Below are 18617 nucleotides of genomic sequence, written 5' to 3' on the forward strand. Positions count from 1 at the left end.
AATTGCTGGAAAATCCTTCTAACCCATGCATGGGTTTTGAGTGGCTGCTGTACTGTTTTCCAAGATGGCTGCGTCTTTACAAAATCCTGTCAACGGTGACTCAGTTTCTCATTTCCCTACCGGCTTATGTGACAACACAAAGTATCACCGTCCTCTTTGGATTTCCGCCATCCTGGCAGTTTGGTCAAGTGGTTTCTCACTGGACTTTTGCTTTTTGTTTTCTCGCTGGCTAATGGCTTTCTTCATCTTTTCAAACTTTCTTTGGGAAAACGTCCCATTGTGAATTTTCCAAATGGGGGCTATCTGCCTTTTTATTATGCACAAGTATTTCAGCATGTGATGATGATGATAATGGTGATGGTGATGATGGTGATAGACAGGATCTCACTGTGTAGACCAGGCTGGCCTGGAACTCAGTAAGTAGACCAGGCTGGCCTGGAACTCAGTAAGTAGACCAGACTGGCCTAGAACTCCTAGATCCACCTGCCTCTGCTACCAAGTGCGGGGACTAAAGGTGTGCACCACCATGCCCAGCCTAAACATGGGATTTCTAATTGCTTATCAGTAGCTGTGACCTCAGAGTCAAGGGTCACAGAGGTCAGAGGCTGGAAGAAGTTACTCAAGTGAGTCTCACCTTTGCTGATGCATACGTGGCTTGTTTGTGGCCACACTGGACCAGTTAGGGTCAGAGCCAGGCAGGGAGGTGGTGGGTGACTGGATCACAGCAGAATGGGTGTTCATGCAGAATGGGTGTTTCATGATCTACACAGCTGTTGCTCAAAGGCAAGGACACCCTCTAAGAGATGCACTTTAGACCAGGATCTCCATTGTGGGAACACCACAGACTATGTGTGCAAAGCAGAGCATGCCATTGCTAGGCGCCGTCCCCCACTATGGGATAAACTTTCCGCTGTGGACAAAACCCTGGCATTCCATTGTGGACTGAAGCACCTCCCTTAAAGAGAATAGTACGTGTAGTAGGGACTCGTGCTGCCATCTTGGAAGGGGAGCTGAATAACTCGTCATCGAGCTGCGATCAACAGGATCGCTATTTAGATCACCAAAGGAGCAGTTGCCCTTGCAGGCCAAGGAGTTCACAGTTGATCTTGAACCCTGGTGTGAATGCTGAGCCCCAAACCCTGGTCCCCTCCGAGAGCACTGAGTCATAGGGTTTCTTATCTGAATCTTGGACCCTTGCGAGGCTGTCCGGATCCTAACGACCTCTGTGGGAGTTCATTCTTTTAAACCCATCACACAGTCTCGGAGAACCTTTGAAGGAGACGCAGCAGTGGATTTGGTTTCACAATCAAGTCACGGTATTGCTAGAAATGGACTGGCTCCTTCTGCTGAGGTCAAAGACACGTCCCATTCTGCACAGCGACATGAAGGCAAGGGTGGGAAGTGTCTCCCCGACCTTGGGCAGACAGGAAGGGAGATACAGGGCAGAGGAATAATGAGCATGCGCAGGGGAGGTCAACACAGACCGCTTATTCATTTATTTTGAGAAAGGGTGTCACTGTGTAGACCGGGCTGCCCTCAAACTCAGAGATCCATTTGCTTCTGTTTCTTAAACATCGGGATTAAAGATGTACACCGCTGTGCCAAGCCCAACTGGCTGGTATTTTCAGTGCTATTAGTTACAGCGGTCTACCATAATTAACATATAATATAACATGTAATGTATGACATATAATATAATGCATGATACATACCATAATAATATATATTATTTTATATTATATAAATTATCCTGCATCACGTATATATTACATATTATAATTATGGTTATAATGCTATATAACTAAGTCCTAGTCTGAATTGAAATTTTCTATTATTATGTCAAATAATACTTTTCCTGGGGTTGGGGGTTTAGCTCAGTGGTAGAGCGCTTGCCTAACAAGCACAAGGCCCTGGGTTCGGTCCCCAGCTCTGAAAAAAAAGAAAAAGAAAAAAAAAATGCTTTTCCTGATGGGAAAAAAAGATAGATTTCTATGTTTTTCATCTCGCAGTTGGCTTTGGCGGCAAAAGATCAAAAAAATAAATATTTCTTTAAATCAGAGGTCAAGGCTACGGCGGCAAACAGTGGAAAGGTCTGGCAGCCACCCAAGCTTTACAATGGGGATCAGTAGCACACAGTACTCCACCCTTGGAAATGGGACGTCCTGTGGAGTCATTACCGAAACGGGCAGCCCAACCCCGTGCTACCGAGGGGGCCCCTGAGCACGGCTGTGTCTGCTGCAGGTGTCACTGATGGCGTAGGAAGGGTCTGATGGTAGCAGATGTGCAGAAGCCAGTACCTGACCCTTTATTACTCAGACATGGACGGTCACCTGCCTCAAATAAATGCTTTAAGGGCTAATGCTATTTCCTGGAAGCATTAGAGAATTCTTTTCCTTCTTAGTTTTCCGTTAAACTATAGCTGTTGGTTTCTGAAGAAGGAGGTCTCACTGTGTGGCCCAGTCTGGGCTGGCTTTGAACTCATAACCCTCTTGCTTCAGCTTCCCAAATGCTGGGAATATAGATAGGTACTTTTGTATCTGCTCCTGCTAGTCCTTAGGTGAGCCCTCTTTCCTAGTCCCTAGAGAATGGTATTAAAGTGTTCAGCAGCTCAGAAATAGCGTTTTCTATGGTTTTCCTTTCCTAAATACCTTTTGTGTTATGTATATGGGCGTCTTGTCTGCACGCATGCCTGCACACCATGAGTGCCAGAAGAGGGTGCTGGATCCCCTGGAATTGGAGTTGCAGGTGGTTGTGGACCACCTCGCAGGCGCTGAGAATCAAACCTGGGTCCTCTGCAAAAGCAGCCGGCGCTCTAACCACTGGACCACCTCTCTAGCTCTCTCCCTTTCTAAACCGGCTAGGTTACCCAGTTTCTTCATTTCACATGTAGAGTTCCCTGTTGCTAAGGGTAAACTGCAGAGTGGAAATTAATCTTCTTAGCGTTTGCACCCCCAAGCTTCCCAAGGAACCCCACTCTCCTCCGGGGTGTCTGGTTACTCGCTCAGGTGGTGTCTGGGTGGGAAGACGGCACAGAGTGCAGAGAGAATAGTGGAGGGTTTGTTTCTTAAGAGATCTTCTTAACGGCCTTGAAGTGCCAAGGTTCCCTTGACAAGAATCAAGACATTTAGCCATTCTAAGTTGCCCCTGAAAGAACTAATACAAATCGAATATTAACCTCGAGTCATGGAAAGCGGAGGTTTCTTCCCCGTGGCCTCTCCTTCAGGGAAAGCTTGCTAATCTACCTAACTGCAGATGATTACAAGGGACGCCAGAATTCCCCACCGGAAGCTGAGCTGGATCCTTGCCAGCTCCGAGACAATTGCTCAATTAAACCACAAAGTTCCATGACTCGAGATGGGTAGAAACAATTCTGGCCCGGAATATTTTTAGGGTAGGTGTTACAATCATTAGCGGTGGCTTTAGGAAAAGCTACTGTTCATGGGGGTCATCGCACCAGGAAACTCCAAAAAGATGAGTAAGAGACAAAATTTGTTCCTACCTACCCAAGTGGGTTGAGTTCTATGTGGTTTGGGGGCAGAATAACTAGGTCTGTATGTTAGCGGCTCTTCTAGGCTCCGCCCAACAGTTACCTAGCAACAGCCAGTTAAGAGGCTGGCTTGCTATAAAAGGACTCTTTGGCCTCCTCCCCCCTTCTCTCCTCCCTTTCTTCCCCCCCGCCCCCCCTCCTCTCTCTCCCCTCTTCTTTCCCTCTGTTCATGTGTTCCCGGCCGGGTTCTTCCCTTCTTTCTCTCTCCCCTCTCTCTTTCTGTCCTTCTTTGACCTCTTCCTCTCTCTGCCTCTATTCCCTTCACAACCCCCTTCCCACACTCCCAAATAAACTTTATTTTATACTAGACCCGTCATATGGCTGATACCTGGGGGGAGGAGGGATGCCCCAGCCTGGGCCCCCTAAGGTGCCCCCTCCTGCCACACCATGCTGCCACATTCCAAAACATATCACTATATGCAACTGGTTTTGACTCATTTAAAGTCATAAGTGTTCTGTCATTTCACCTAGGAGTAATATGACACCAGCAACCCTTACCAACTGAAGATACATTCTCAAATATTAATTTGACCACTAGCAATGTTTAGAAAATATAATGTTCACTTAGTATCTTCCCTTGCAATTATATATGCAAAAGAATATCTTCTGACAGAAGCTATGCTGGGGTGGGGGTGGGGCGGCATCTGCTGAGTTGTAGGCACTGAGTCAGCATCTTGTACAACACAGCCCTGACCCCACACCCCCTTCATGGTGCTAGAGCTTGGATGAGGGGTAGCAAACCAAACGCAGTTAGAAGGAGGAAAAAGAAGCTACCTCTGTACTACTTGGGAAGAGTCCTGTATTCTCTGAGATGAAGAGAAACACTGGGGAACACAGTCAGCTATGGCCCTGGCATTTGACAGCAAGCCCTCACCTCACAGATCTGAGAACTGACAAGGGGTTCTAGAGCACTTCACATTGCTCCCTTAACTTCTACTTCGAAAACCTGTTTTCAAGTAGCGGATACTCTCTAAGATTGGCGACAAACATATCTATTCCCCCCCAGACTCCTTCCCTCTCGGTCCCTTTTCTATCCTAGGGACCACTGTCCCTGACCCCCAGCCTTGCCCTGTACAGCTGTCATGAGTGGGAAGAAGGGAAAGGGGGAGAAGGGGGAGGGATAGAGGACAAACAGGGCTCTAGCCCCTTAGAGGCCACTCTGACAGCTGAGAGAGGCTCGACCTCTAACCTGTAGCTCAGAGTCATGTGACCTGGGGAGGCCAAATGGGAGTCAGATATCCAAGAGTAGCAAATCCAGCTGGCAGAGAAAAGAGAGAGAGAGAGAGAGAGAGAGAGAGAGAGAGAGAGAGAGAGAGAGAGATATCCAGGCTTGCATAATCCCTGGGCAGATGTCATTATCACATTGTATAAAGATAGGCGGATCGGATCGTAAGCCGGCACAGCCCTCTGAAGTGCGCTTGACTGGTGTGAGCGAATGAGTTGAGTCGTTTTACTGTAGAAGGATTACGCAAGATGCAGATTATGCAAAACAAGGCCCAGATTATGCAGGGCAAGACGAGCAGCTTCTAAAACTGACTCTTGAGTCTAAAATTAGTTTTCCAAAGGAGGAAACAAGTTTAGAAAGAAAAATGACTCAGTGGCTGACCCCAGATATTGCTCAGCTATGGGATGAGTGACACCCGGAAGCCACAACTGGGCACGGTGGTTCACATTTACAACGCTAACATTTGGGAGGTTGTCTTAGGGTTTCCATTGCTGTGACCATGGCAACTCTTATAAAGGACAAAATTTAACTGGGGCTGGCTTACAGTCTCAGAGGGTCAGTCCATTGTCATCGTGGCAGGAAGTGTGGCAGCATCCATGGTGCAGGAGGAGCTGAGAGTGCTATATCTTGAGCTAAGACTGTCTCCGAGGTAGCTAGGAGGAGTCTCTCAAAGCCCACCCCTAAAGTGACAAGCTTTCTTCAACAACGACACACCTACTCCAACAAGACCACATCTACTCCAACAAGACCACACCTACTCCAACAAGACCACACCTACTCCAACAAGACCACACCTACTCCAATAAGACCACACCTACTCCAACAAGGCCACACCTACTCCAACAAGGCCACACTTACTCCAACAAGACCACACCTACTCCAACAAGACCACACCTACTCCAACAAGGCCACACCTACTCCAACAAGGCCACACCTCCTAATAGTGCACTCCCTGTGCAAAGTACATACAAACACATGACTCTATGGGGGCCATTCCTATTCAGACCACTACAGAGGTTCAGGTAAGAGGTTTGTCCAGACCAGCCTGGACTAGTTAGTGAGACCCTGTCTCCAGGAAACAAAGAAAGGCACAAAAAGACTAAGAGAAACTTGCATCCACTGTATCCTCTTGTAACTAAACTAAAGAAAAAGACTCATCTTTTAGAAGGTGCAGTAAACCATTTACAAATGACACATTTTAAAATGTTTTGTTTTATAGGATATTGTTCAGGGTCGAAGTTAAAAGGACCAGAACTGAGTTTAAAAGGCACCCAGCACGTCATGCAAGCGGGCCAGACTCTCTTTCTCAAGTGCAGGTGAGCGATGGTGTGGGTATGGGTGTAATAATCTACATTCCCAAGTCAAACTTCGTCCCTGACAGAAGGGTCACCTCTCAGAGTAGAAGGGAGGGGTGGCCTCAGTGGTCCCCAGGTTTAAGCTTCACATAGAGGGTTTGTCCCGTGGAGGGGAGAGCTTTATTCACCTTGAAGGAACGGTACCCAGACATTGTCACACCTTTGTCCTGACCGTGGTCCCAAAGCTCCTTTGAAGATGTGGCTTGCTTGGAATGAAGCAAATGGACACTCCAGAGTAGCCCTCAGCATGAGGCTTCCGAGCTTGGTGCTGGGCCGGGCCTCAGCCTTGACTGTGCCTTCCTTTCTCGTCTGCTTGCAGAGGGGAGGCAGCCCACTCCTGGTCTCTGCCTACCACAGTGAGCCAGGAGGACAAAAAGCTGAGCGTCACTAGATCGGCCTGTGGAAGGAATAACAGACAATTCTGCAGCACCTTGACCTTGAACATGGCGCAGGCCAACCACACGGGCCTCTACTCCTGCAGATACCTGCCTAAATCCACCTCGAAGGAAAAGAAAATGGAATCTGCAATCTACATATTTGTTAGCGGTAAGATTCCTGCCGTCTGCCTTCTCTGTGTAGCAGTGGGTCGGAGGTCTACTGCGCCTGGGCGAGAGCGTGCTTTGCCTAGTAAATGTGGTACAGGTGGGCCGTGGCGAGCCAAGCCTGGATGCAGAAGCCCGCAAAACAGACCATAATGCTTTGGGTTGGGTAGCTTCAACCAGCATTTTCTGGACCCAGCGAGTTCAGTGTTCCCTGTGGGAAGAGTCCTTGGCCTACTTAGTTGACCCCCATAATACCAGAGCAGGGACTGGCCATAGTTAGACTGAATGAGAGGGTAGGGCCAGAATTCCATGTGTGAATTATTAAGAAACTCAACGTAAGGTGTGAGAAGGTGGTCCCTTAGCATGGTGCATTCTTTTACATGTTAGGACTATAAGATGTTTTGAGGGAGCTGGGAATAAATACAGGTCAGTGGTATGTTTAAATCACTGGGTACACACACACACACATACACACACATGCATGCACACACACATGCATGCACACACACGCACACACATGCATGTACACACATGCATGCACACACATGCATGCACACACACGCACACACGCATGCACATGCATGCACATGCATGCACACACATGTACGCATGCACACAGGTTACCAGAGTGTACAGTGTGCTTGACAGCTTTCTTTACTAAATTAGTCGGTGTGGGACTGGAGAGAGAGCTCAGCCATTAAGGACACTTGCTACTCTTGCAGAGGGGCCCAGGTTCAAGACCCAGCAACTACATACGGGTACCTCTCTCTGTTACTACAGATCTACAGGATCTGACACAGTCCTTAGGCACTGCACACACATGGTACATCTACATGCACGCACGCAGACAAGTGCTGATACACATAAAATAGTATAAACCATTAATGATACTGAAGTAATAATTTACTAGGCGGAACGCTGTTACAGTCTCTCAAGACTGGGTTCAGTTGACTACACATGTTAGTTCGCGTGCACTCAGGAATATTAGAGATCTAAGAACAGGCGTATTATGGTGAGAAGGACAAAGGTGGAAATGGATCCTTTCGGTCATAATCTTGCAGTGTTGTCTTTTCTGTCCTTGGAGAATGATCAAATGAAGTGATCTTCAGAGGGAGGGAATGCAGGTCCTTCAGAAAGCGGACATTGGGAATAGAAACGATCTCTGAGAACAGTAGGCAAACTGCCCACTTTTGCTTCCCCTTGCTCAGTTCTTCCGAAACTGGAAACCCCTTAAAGATCATAACATGGAATTAATTTGCATTTCAATCAGAAACTCTGGGAGTGGGGGTGGGAGGGATAGGGCTGGAGAGATGGCTCAATGGTTAAGAGCACTGGCTGTTGTTCTTCCTAAGGTCCCGGCTTCAATTCCCAGCAACCACATGGTGGCTCCCAACCAACTGTAATGGATCTGATGTCTTCTTCTACCATTCAGGCAGAGCACTGACACAAACGAACAAACAAACAATAAATAATCAAATAGATACTTAAAAAAAAAGCAACCAGCCATGAGCCTCAATAAAAATACCCATTGTGAGTGCACCTCCTGGCAGGATAGATAGAGCCTTGTCTATAGATTCCTGAGCAGAGTGTGTGATTAATGAAGGGACAGTCATCAGCTGCATGATATTAGCAGCGACATTTTTCTAGCTACTGTCAGTTGGAATTTTCCTTCCCAGCACTGACGTTGTGCCCAGGACCTTACGCACACCATCAAGCTCACTGCCCCTGAGCTGTGTCCCTTTCGTATTTAAGGCTCTCGGTGAGTTGCCTGTCTGCCCTTGAGCTCACAGCGTAGCCCTGACAGGCCTCAAGCGTATGACCCTCCCCTTCAGCCACTGAAATAGCAGTGGTTAGGGAGTGAGCCTAACCACACTGTGCCTGGCTGTCAGCCTGAACCAGACGGAACTACTTTTACGTCCCCGATCCTCCAATTCTGTTCCTACACTTTGCCTTCTTCCAGGTCAGCTCACTCTAGGGTCTAGCCTGCCTCTAGTTTATATATAGGGTGCACACTTAAAGCTCAGAGTAGCTGTGGCCAGGGAGCTACAGGTGAGGCCACCTTCTTCTACAGGAAACGGTGTGGCTGGGAAAGGTGTAAATTGAGCCTCCCAGGCTGAGGGGGTTGCAGACACAGTGCCCACTGGCGTAACAAGCTTTGTGCTGTCTTTTTCTGGTTCTGTGGAGTGTATCCTATGGGATATGTGCTCCTTCTGGCAGTAGTCAGGAAGTCCTTTGAGGTAGGTCCTGGACTTGCACTGTCTCTTTGAGGAAGTAAGAGGGATAAAAGCATCCACATTGAGGCTCGCCACCAGTCTTTCTCCCGTGGGTTTCAAAGAGACTGGCTTGTAAGCTGACACTGAAAATACCACCACCACCACCACCACCGCCATCATCACCATCATCATCACCACCACCACCATCATCATCACCACCACCACCACCATCATCACCATCATCACCATCATCATCATCATCATCATGATCACCATCATGTCTAAGACCCTAATAAAACAATATTTAGGTGTTTTCCCTTTAACTCTTATACCATTCGGTAGATCTCACAAGTTCGTGGGATCAGCGCTTCTAACATAAACCTTCCACTCCTGCCATTTCGTCCCTGAAGAGAACCTTGGTTACTCACAGCCATTCTCATTTCAACTATAAAACAGGGCAGAGCAAGCAAAAAGCCATGCTCTGCCCTGAAGGTCAAGCCGCTGGCTACCTCAGGTGCCAGGAGGGGAAGGCCCAGATGTGTCGTGAGTGCTTTTGTCTGCCCTTTGGTCAGCTCTGTTAAGTCCTGAGACATAGCCGGAGTCATCTGTTCGACTGAGAAATGAACCGCGTAACACCCTCTGTGCGTAAGGAACACGGCGTTAAAAACGACGCTGTGGATAAATGATGGCTTAGTCGGAAGATGTGCCAAGACTGATAGCCAATGTCTGCCTTGAGATTGGTGCGGAAACAGTAGCCACCTCCTCAGGGATCGTCCACCTACTTTATTGTCTTTCTAATTAGTCTCACGGGACCTTCTTAAAGCCAAGGCGGTGATCTCCTGAACAGATGGAACTCTCCCGAGTTGTCAAAGACTTTCATGTATTTTTGTTTTCGTTACTTGAATTCTCTTCTGAGAAAATCGGGCTTTGTCTCCCATTTTTTGCTGACTGCTCTCGTGACAGTGTGTTTTAGTTGCAGGACACAAAGCTTGTCTCTCTCTCTCTGATAGTGCAGATTATCTCTAAGGTTAATGGATTCCAACCGTCTTCACCACACGCTGACTGTCCATGACTATCTTCCGGTAGCCCTGAGCATCCGTAAATGTGTTAGCATTTCATTTTAGGGGTGTATAGAGACGAGAAACCTTGTATAAGTGTATTTTGGAATACACTTGTGAACACAAGTGACCCGGGGAGGAAAAGAGCCAGGCTGTACAGCTTCTCCTACTTACTGCCGAATTCAGCTTGTGAACTAGCAAGCCAGTGTTTAGGACGCTGTAGGGTGCCCGCTGTTTCCCAGGAAGTGGCCAGCTGAGTTCTGGTGTAGACAGAGCATCTGATAGCATACAGAACACCAGTTGTCACCACTCTGACCCCGCAGCCATCCACCAAGCCTCCATCGGAATCCAGCCTTCAGGTAATTTAAGTATTCGTGTGTTGAACTACCTCAGTTGACTACTGAAGTGGCTGTCTGAAAAGCTTCATGAATATAACTTCTCACACCTGTTACATTTTCCTTTCACGGAGCAAACAAATGGCTGTGTTGATAGGGTACCGTTTACCCCACCCCTAACCCTGTTACTCCCGTTACTCCACTGTTCTCCAACAAGGGAATTCCCTTCCAACGGGCTTTTCAGAAAGCAATGGGGCTCCTGCAGTCACAGGATTACAGGGCGGTCTTAACCACCTCTGTCTCCTCTATTTCGGTGGTGGGGCCAGACTGAGGCAGGGAAGCCACTTAAGGCCTGGTGTGTCCCTCACAGAGGACAGGTGGTATTTTTAGCTCCCAGTAGAAGCGACCTGAAGGAGAGATCTGCTAAGTTTGAGGAACTCAATCAGCCTTGGTGACTGGACAGGGAAGAGACACTCCGGGTCTGTCAGAGTAGTTAGGCAGCTTGCTCTGGGTCATAGCCACACAGAGTCTTCCCTGGTAAATGACACTGGTGTAAGCCATCCCCTTGGATAGACTCTTGACATGGCCTGGACAAGGCATTTGAGTGTGAATTGCTGATAAAGTAGAATGCTCAAAGAAAAAAATGTAGCTATGGAATTTTGGCTCATAAAGAACTGAAGCCTCGCAATGCCCCTCTCGGTTGCTCCTCCTTACAAACCATTTCCAGAGCTGTGCTATGTTCAGGCTATCTGTGCCGGAGGGAGAAGATTGGGTGCACACTTAGGTGCGCTGGGGCAAGGATTTGACTAGAGGACCTTTCTAGAAGTCGAAGGATTTCTTATGAGTTTTGAGTGGACAATAGGAAGCCGACCCACAGAGTGCTCTGCACATGCTGTGCCCCAGTGTGTGTGGAGGTCAGAGGACAACATTGCGAATTGCTTCTTTTCCTTCCACCGTGCTTTCCTGGGGTCACACTCAAGCCATGTCACCAGCCCCAGGCCTAGGCTTCTCTTGGCAGGAATCTGTCTACAGATATTGGGGGCGACCTACTCTGAGTAAGACCCTGTGGTTTGTTCTGTATGGAGTCCAGAAGACCACGAGGTACAGAATTGTATAACTTTGAAATTCATTAGTTACTCTGTAGCTCACAGTGCCAGTTTGTAAGCCTTTGTAGGATTATAGCCACTTTCCTTTTATTTATTTATTTTTGAAAACTGGGTTCATTTATTTAGAAGTAGTAAATTTGAAATATATATATATACATATATATACATATACATATATACACATATATATATAATATATATAAATCCATGGAATTAGAACACTTATGAATGAATGCATAAATGAGCATGGTATTCCAAATTTAGAATATATTTTTTTTCTTTATTAACTTGAGTATTTCTCATTTACATTTCGAGTGTTATTCCCTTTCCTGGCTTCTGGGTCAACACCCCCCTAACTCCTCTGCCTCCCTTTTTTATGGGTGTTCCCCTCCCCATCCTCCCCCCATTACCGCCCTCCCCCCAACAATCACGTTCACTGGGGTTTCAGTCTTAGCAGGACCCAGGGCTTCCCCTTCCACTGGTGCTCTTACTAGGCTATTCATTGCTACCTATGAGGTCAGAGCCCAGGGTCAGTCCATGTATAGTCTTTGGGTAGTGGCTTAGTCCCTGGAAGCTCTGGTTGCTTGGCATTGTTGTTCATATGGGGTCTGAGCCACTTCAAGCTCTTCCAGTCCTTTCTCTGATTCCTTCAATGGGGATCCCGTTCTCAGTTCAGTGCCACTTTCCTTTTATTATTGCTGTCACTGTCATGGTTCAGAAGCAGTCTCTCTAGGTAATAAACAGGACCACTCTGCCTGTCCTTACTAAGACCCCAGTTAGTGCTCTGTCTCGTCCTCCAGGGGGACCTGTTGTGGAGTTTTGTTCCAAGGGTTGTCTCTGGTTCCTGCCACACTTGTCACTTTGACCCGCTGGTCAGAAGCAGCAGGTACTGATGGATTGGGCGGGTTTTGTCTCTCATGGCTCCGTGAGCACCCCAGGGTGAGCTATGTCTGCCTCAGGACTTCATGTGGAGCCTACATGAGTTTCTGAAGACGGCAGTAGTCAAAGACTGAACTGCATCTGGAAAATTCTACCTCAAACAGGTGTTCTGCAGAGTTCCTTCTGGCCTGTCTGCAAACAGCTCCATCAAAAAAACAAAACAAAACAAAATGCAAGTTTTGCTGGAGTTGCTTCATTTTGATGAAATTTTTAAAGAAGAGAAACAAAGATTTCTATCATTTATAATAAGGACAATGTCCTTTGGAATCATGGGTTTCTCACCTGCCTTGGAAAACAGGACCGTGTATATCCTGGCCGTGCACTCCTGTAGGGCTGAAGCATGGAGGAGATTATCCATTCTATCCATCACTCAATGGTGGCTGACCAGGACCACATGGCCCCAGTCCAGAGAGGAGTGGCTTAACTCAGTCACTTTCCTTTTCAGTGACACAAGACTTTGATAAAGACACTCTGGATATCTGCAGGCTGTGTCATGTCACGTGTCCCTTCAAGAAGCATTTGTGTCATTAAGCTCCAGAGGACCTCAACCGGGGTGCAGACATGCCCACGTGTGACTAAGGTGGAACTCACTCTGGCTGCCGCCATTCTCGGCAGACTTTCCGTTCATCTAGACTGTTCCTTAGGTTGCCGTCTTTCCCACTGCCAGATGTTCAGGCTGTCACTCAGTGAGAGAGAGCAATCCCTGGTGTTTGCTAGACTGCGTGTCTGAGAGATCTGGTACATGGTCCTCCAGGCCACATCGACACGCCTTGCTGACAGTGACGTATGTGTGTATCAGCAGGCGTTTTAGCAGAATTACACGCGCACTCAAAATTCATCAACACAAACGTAGTGTTGAACGAGCCGCTTGGACACAGCCTGTGGTTTTGAAGTTGATGGCTGGGGATAGAACTGTGAAATCTTCAGTTGGCGGTGGAGTCCAAAACAGTGCAATTGGCAATGTGTTATCGGCCATACGGTCAAGACGTAAAACATAATGGATTGAAACCATGAAATTTTATTTGGCTTTTTGTTGTTGTTGTTGTTGCTATTGGTTTTTTGAGACAGGGTTTCTCTGTGTATCCCTGGATGTCTTAGAATTTGCTCTACAGGGCCAGGCTAGCCTCAAACCTAGAGATCCACCTGCCTCAGCCTCCCAAGTGTTGGGATTAAAGGTGTGCGTCAAGCAATCTTTTAAGCAAAGTGACCAAGGGGGCTTTCTTAAAAGACATTCCTGGATTGTTCTAGAGTCAATACCATGAGCACAATTCCCAAGCCTTCTTGCCCACCAATGCCAGACTTCCTCCAAGCTGTGAGACAATCAAAGAGGATTATGGGGTGACTGAACTGGGGGAACCCAACAGCTCAACTGTTGTGAGGACCGCCGTGATCAACATGCCCAGAGAGGTCTCTGCCTGACCCTGTGGTCTGGTCCCTGTTCACTGCACTCTTCTTCAATGCCTGCTGCCTGGGCTTCATTGCCTCTGCCTACTCTGTGAAGTCCAGGGACAGGAAGATGGTGGGCGATGTGACTGGAGCCCAGGCCTATGCCCCTACTGCCCAGTGCCCGGACTTCAGCTCCCCGATCTTCTGCGTCCTCGTGGTCGTTCCCTGCATCATCATTTTCTCTACCACCTCTGTGGTAGCCTTTCAGTCGCTTTCACAAAGAACACCACATTCGGATTCTAGCTGCCCTGTGTTCCACAGTCCACATCTGGCCCTCTCCTGAGGCTGAGGCCTTGACCCTTTACCCTGTGTGTATGCAACTGTTACCTTCACATACCTGTCCACAGTGGAGTCAATAAAGTACACTTGGTGGCAACTCTGAAAAAAAAAAAGGCATTCCTTTAGGCGGAAAAGGCTTTAGGTGTCTGACATTTCGTAGCTTTGACACTCCTGATGGACCACCTGCCCCATCTAGAGATGTGAGGGCAGCAGTCTGTGTGGGTCCTTACAGCCCGTGGGGTGCTGACCCCCCTTTACTGTGGGATCTATTTGTTTCTCCCATCGGGTGCATCTTTCCTGAGCTACACGGAGCTGTGCGGCTGGCTGTGGTAGTCAGCGCCCATGGTACCTTCCTTTTCTACGTCAGTTAATAAGTGGCCATTGAAACGGCACCTCCTGGGCTTTTATATTGGCTATGACTCTTGCTAGGTCTTCAGCCTTGTGCAAAGTGATTGGAGGAATAATGGCTGACAGTACGGGGGATCTTATTCTCTGTTTCAACAGATACCTAGGAAGGAGCCACACCTTCTGTTTCGTGTGCGCATGTGTATGTCTGTGAGAGGGTGTGCATGAAGAGGGTGTTGACCCCAGAAGCTGGAGTGACAGGCGGTTGTGAGACGCCTGATATGAATGCTGGGCTCCCCACTCCTCTCTCCAGCGCCATTTAGGGTTTTTTGTTTTGTTTTTGTTTTGTTTTGTTTTTTAATGACTTTACTCATAGCTTACACAAAGGTTCTCACCAAAGTCGATTTGAAGAAACAGGGACCTTCGGAGTAACTTCTGCCCCCACATGGAAGCTGCCACCCATGTTCACACCTCTGTCAGTTGGTACAGCAGAGGAGGCCACATTTACCATTGTAGTCAATCAAATGTGTAGATAACCTGTTTACGTTAGGGTGACAGGGCCTCACAGTGCAACCTAGGCTCTCCTGAAGCTATGTAAACCTGGCCAGCTTTGCACTTGTGGAGATTCACTTGCCCCTGTCTCCTGAATGCTCTGGATACAACCCTGTGGTGCCGTGTCTGGCTTAGGATTCGCCTTGATGTTGTATAATCTTGAATTTAGAGTAACACACGACAGCACATACCTATCATCTTGCTGTCATGCAGGCTGATTTTGCCTCCCTAAAAATCCTGTGCCCCACCTAGTCACCCCTCCCCATCCCAAGAAACCACTGATCCGGGTTGGGGATTTAGCTCAGTGGTAGAGCGCTTGCCTAGCAAGTGCAAGAGCCTGGGTTCGATCCCCAGCTCTGAAAAAAAAAAAAAAAAAAAAAGAAACCACTGATCCTTCCTTCCCCGTTTGTATAATTTTCCTTCACCAGAATTTAGGATGTATCATACAGTGTCTATTATAGTGTCTTTCTTTTTGTAATGTCTCAGATTCCTCCATGTTCATGGAATGGCACGCCCCTTTAATCCCAGCACTGGGGAAACAGAGGCAGGCATATCTATGAGTCTGAGGCCAGCCTAGTAGAAAATGCCAAGCCAGCCAAGGCTACATAGAGAGACCCTGTCCCCAAACAAACACACACAAAACAAAAAATTCTTCCATGTTTTCTTTTTTTTTTTTTTTTTTGGTTCTTTTTTTCGAGGGGGGGCACCGAACCCAGGGCCTTGCGTTTCCTAGGCAAGCGCTCTACCACTGAGCCAAATCCCCAACCCCCATGTTTTCTTATAACTTGATATTTCTTTCCTTCCCTCATTTTCCTCCTTCATAGTCCTCCTCCTCCTTCTCAGTGCTCCTCCCCCCCCCTTCTGTCTCATGTGTCCCAGGCAGTCTTTAGCTTTGCTCTGTGAGGATGACCTGAGATTACATGCCCCAACACACATGGTTTATGCAGATCTGGGCATTAAACCCAGGGCTTCATGCACGCAAAGGGAATACTTTACTTCCTGAGCTAAATCCCCAGACCTGCATTTCCTTAGCACTAAATATATTCTATTGTCTGAAGGTACCATATTGCCCCTTCACCTACTGAAGAAGGTCTTGGTTGCTCTTTAGCCTTGGCAGTCATGACTAAGGATGCTATGAATACCCACGGCCACAGCTCTCTACTCTTCAGGGAAACAGCAGAATGTGGGATTGCTGGATTGCATGCTAGCAGTATGATTGTTATGTGAGAAATGGCCAAGCCACCTTCTGTCATGGTCACACCATCTTCCATCCCCACCAGCGATGGATAGAGTTCCGGGTGCTCTAATGCCTCACCAGCATCCGATGTTGTCTGTGTTCTGGGTTTGCGCCATGCTCACTGATGGACGGTGGTATCTTACTGTTTCAATGCAATCTTCCCGGTGGCATGATGTGAAACACGTATTCTTTGGTGGGATGTTTTGTTAGCATCACTGGACCACTTTTTATTCTTTAATCCTTCAATTTTGATCTTTAGCAGAGGGTCCTCATTTTATACTTAAAACTGTGACCCATTCTGAGTTAATTTTTGCAATCTTGTGTTTATATTCTTTTTTTTTTATTGTATGTGTCTTTTCAACAAATGCTTCTAGAACAAGTAGACATCCATTTGCAAAGGACAGTTTTTAAAATGAGTGTAAGGGCTGGAGAGGTGACCCGGCCGCTAAAAGCACTTGCTGGTTACTTACAATCATTCATAACCCCAGTTTCAGTGGATCTGACACCCTCTACTGGCCACCATAGGTACCGCAAGCACATGGTGCACATACATACATGCACCACACACATAAACTAAAAAATAAATAAGAAGTCGAAGCTTGGCTGGAAAAGAGGGCACATGAATGGCGTGGGTACATCTACCCCTTGCTTATACAAAAGGAAACAAGGCTTTGTCTTCAGAATGCTGATGGCAGAATGCCTGAGTAGGAAGTCGGGCCACAGACTGCACTGTCACGTCAGGGAGCACTTTTCAACATTGAGAGCTATCTAGGAGTGGCGTGAGCTGTCTTGGGACATGTAGACCCCACATGTGCAGGCATTCAGGACAAGGCAAGTGCTCATGGAATGACCAGATGCTCCCCTGGGTACTCAGGGCCTTTCTCATGCTGAGATATTCCTGTCATTTCTGGCTATTTTTCTCAAGCCCCTTTCCAACCCAACAAGACAAACTCCATTGCAGCTTCTATTTCCGATAGGCCAGTGTGTCAAAGCCAGTCACTTATGCTCTCTAAATATCTGTTATATATTGAGCTTCTTGTCCAAGAATGGAAATTATCAGGTAAGCCTCAGGCCCGTGTCTGGTTCCCTGTGAAACCTCTGACTGTTTGAACTCCTCCTTCTTCGGCATCTGGCTTGCCCTTCCCCAGACTTAAGCATGCAAGATTACCAGCTGAAGCCTGCAGATCGGGCTCAGGCCAGATTCCCAAGTGCAGGCTTTCTGCCGCCAGTACTTAATAACTGGAAGAGTTAAAAATCTGATTTCCTAGGTAGTTCAAAAGTTAGGCTGGGCAGTGATAGTGAGTGGTGCTTGCCTTTAATCCCAGCATTTAGGAGGCAGAGGAAGTCAGATCTCTGTGAGTTCAAAGCCAGCCTGGTCTAAAGAACGAGCTGTAGGGCTACATGGAAAAACCGCATCTCCAACATTTGCCCGTGTTCTCTCTTGACACTGCTCAGCAGTTGTGCATTAGAGCCGGCTTCTTTGGACACAGCCACCACGCCCACTGTCTAGAGGCCTGTTCTTCTGTTTGTTTTCTCTCTTTGCCAAGCCCTAGAGAAGTGTCAGTGGTATCTAGTGTGAACTTTTCAAATGAGTGCCAAACTGAGCAGACGTCCGACAACAGAACAGAAGTGTCTGCCCAGCCTGCTGGCAGTGTTAAGAAGGGATCCAGGGAGCCGAGCTTGGTTCTAACCATGAGCCTGTTATTATATACTGCCTGTCAGACTCTTCCAGGGTTATGGTTTCTCCCACTGGGTGTGGATGATGGCAAAGTATAATGGCTCCCCCCCCCGCCCCCACCCTGCCGGGTGACACAGGTGTGTCAGGGCCAGATTTTGGTGTGAGAGACAGACAGGAAACCTGAATTCCATTTTGACTTCCCCATTCCTGGGCTTGTGGAAGGTCCTTCGTTTCCTGTGGGTCTCAGTTCCCTCGTCTGTTCAAGAGAGGCCACACTGAAGACTCTGTCATACTCCTGGGAGGTTTTATGGGTTCATGTGTCCAAGGCAAACAGCAGTAGTAAAATTGGGAAATGCCTCTAATCTTGGAGTAGGAGGGTTATAGCATCTCTCTCCTTCATCCTTGTTTTTCTGTCTTTCTGTCTTTCTCCATCCCCACTCCTGCCTGCCTTCCCTCTGAGGTATGGCTCAGATGTCTGGCCAGCAGGACACAGGGATGGGCTAGCCTGGTTTGTGTGAGTACCTGGGAGGTGGAAGGCCCACCCCGTACCTAGCATTCACGCTCACTGAGACCCTCAATAAGTCAACTTAGTTTGTAGCTGCACATTAAAAAAAAAATTATACAGGTCTCATTTCCCCCTTCAGGGCAGAATTTAGAATTTAATTCCAGGAAGGAACGATCTTGCCATGTGAGGTGTGAATGTTGTGAACCAAGCTCCTAAGAACCGAGCATCCTGTGTGTTTGTGCAGAGTCGAATGTA

The 18617-nt window shown here is 47.6% G+C and overlaps 1 protein-coding gene across 1 annotated transcript in view; it reads left to right on the forward strand.

Moving 5' to 3' along the window:
- Flt1 (fms related receptor tyrosine kinase 1) overlaps window positions 1–18617 on the forward strand; it is a 169994-nt gene that overhangs the window by 20232 nt on the left and 131145 nt on the right. Inside the window, exons 2-3 of the mRNA XM_032886730.1 lie at window positions 5992–6088; window positions 6447–6673. Coding sequence (XP_032742621.1) covers window positions 5992–6088; window positions 6447–6673 — 324 coding nt within the window. The remainder of the gene's footprint in view (window positions 1–5991; window positions 6089–6446; window positions 6674–18617) is intronic.

This window comes from Rattus rattus, chromosome 16, assembly GCF_011064425.1.
Source record: "Rattus rattus isolate New Zealand chromosome 16, Rrattus_CSIRO_v1, whole genome shotgun sequence".
Taxonomy (NCBI): domain Eukaryota; kingdom Metazoa; phylum Chordata; class Mammalia; order Rodentia; family Muridae; genus Rattus; species Rattus rattus.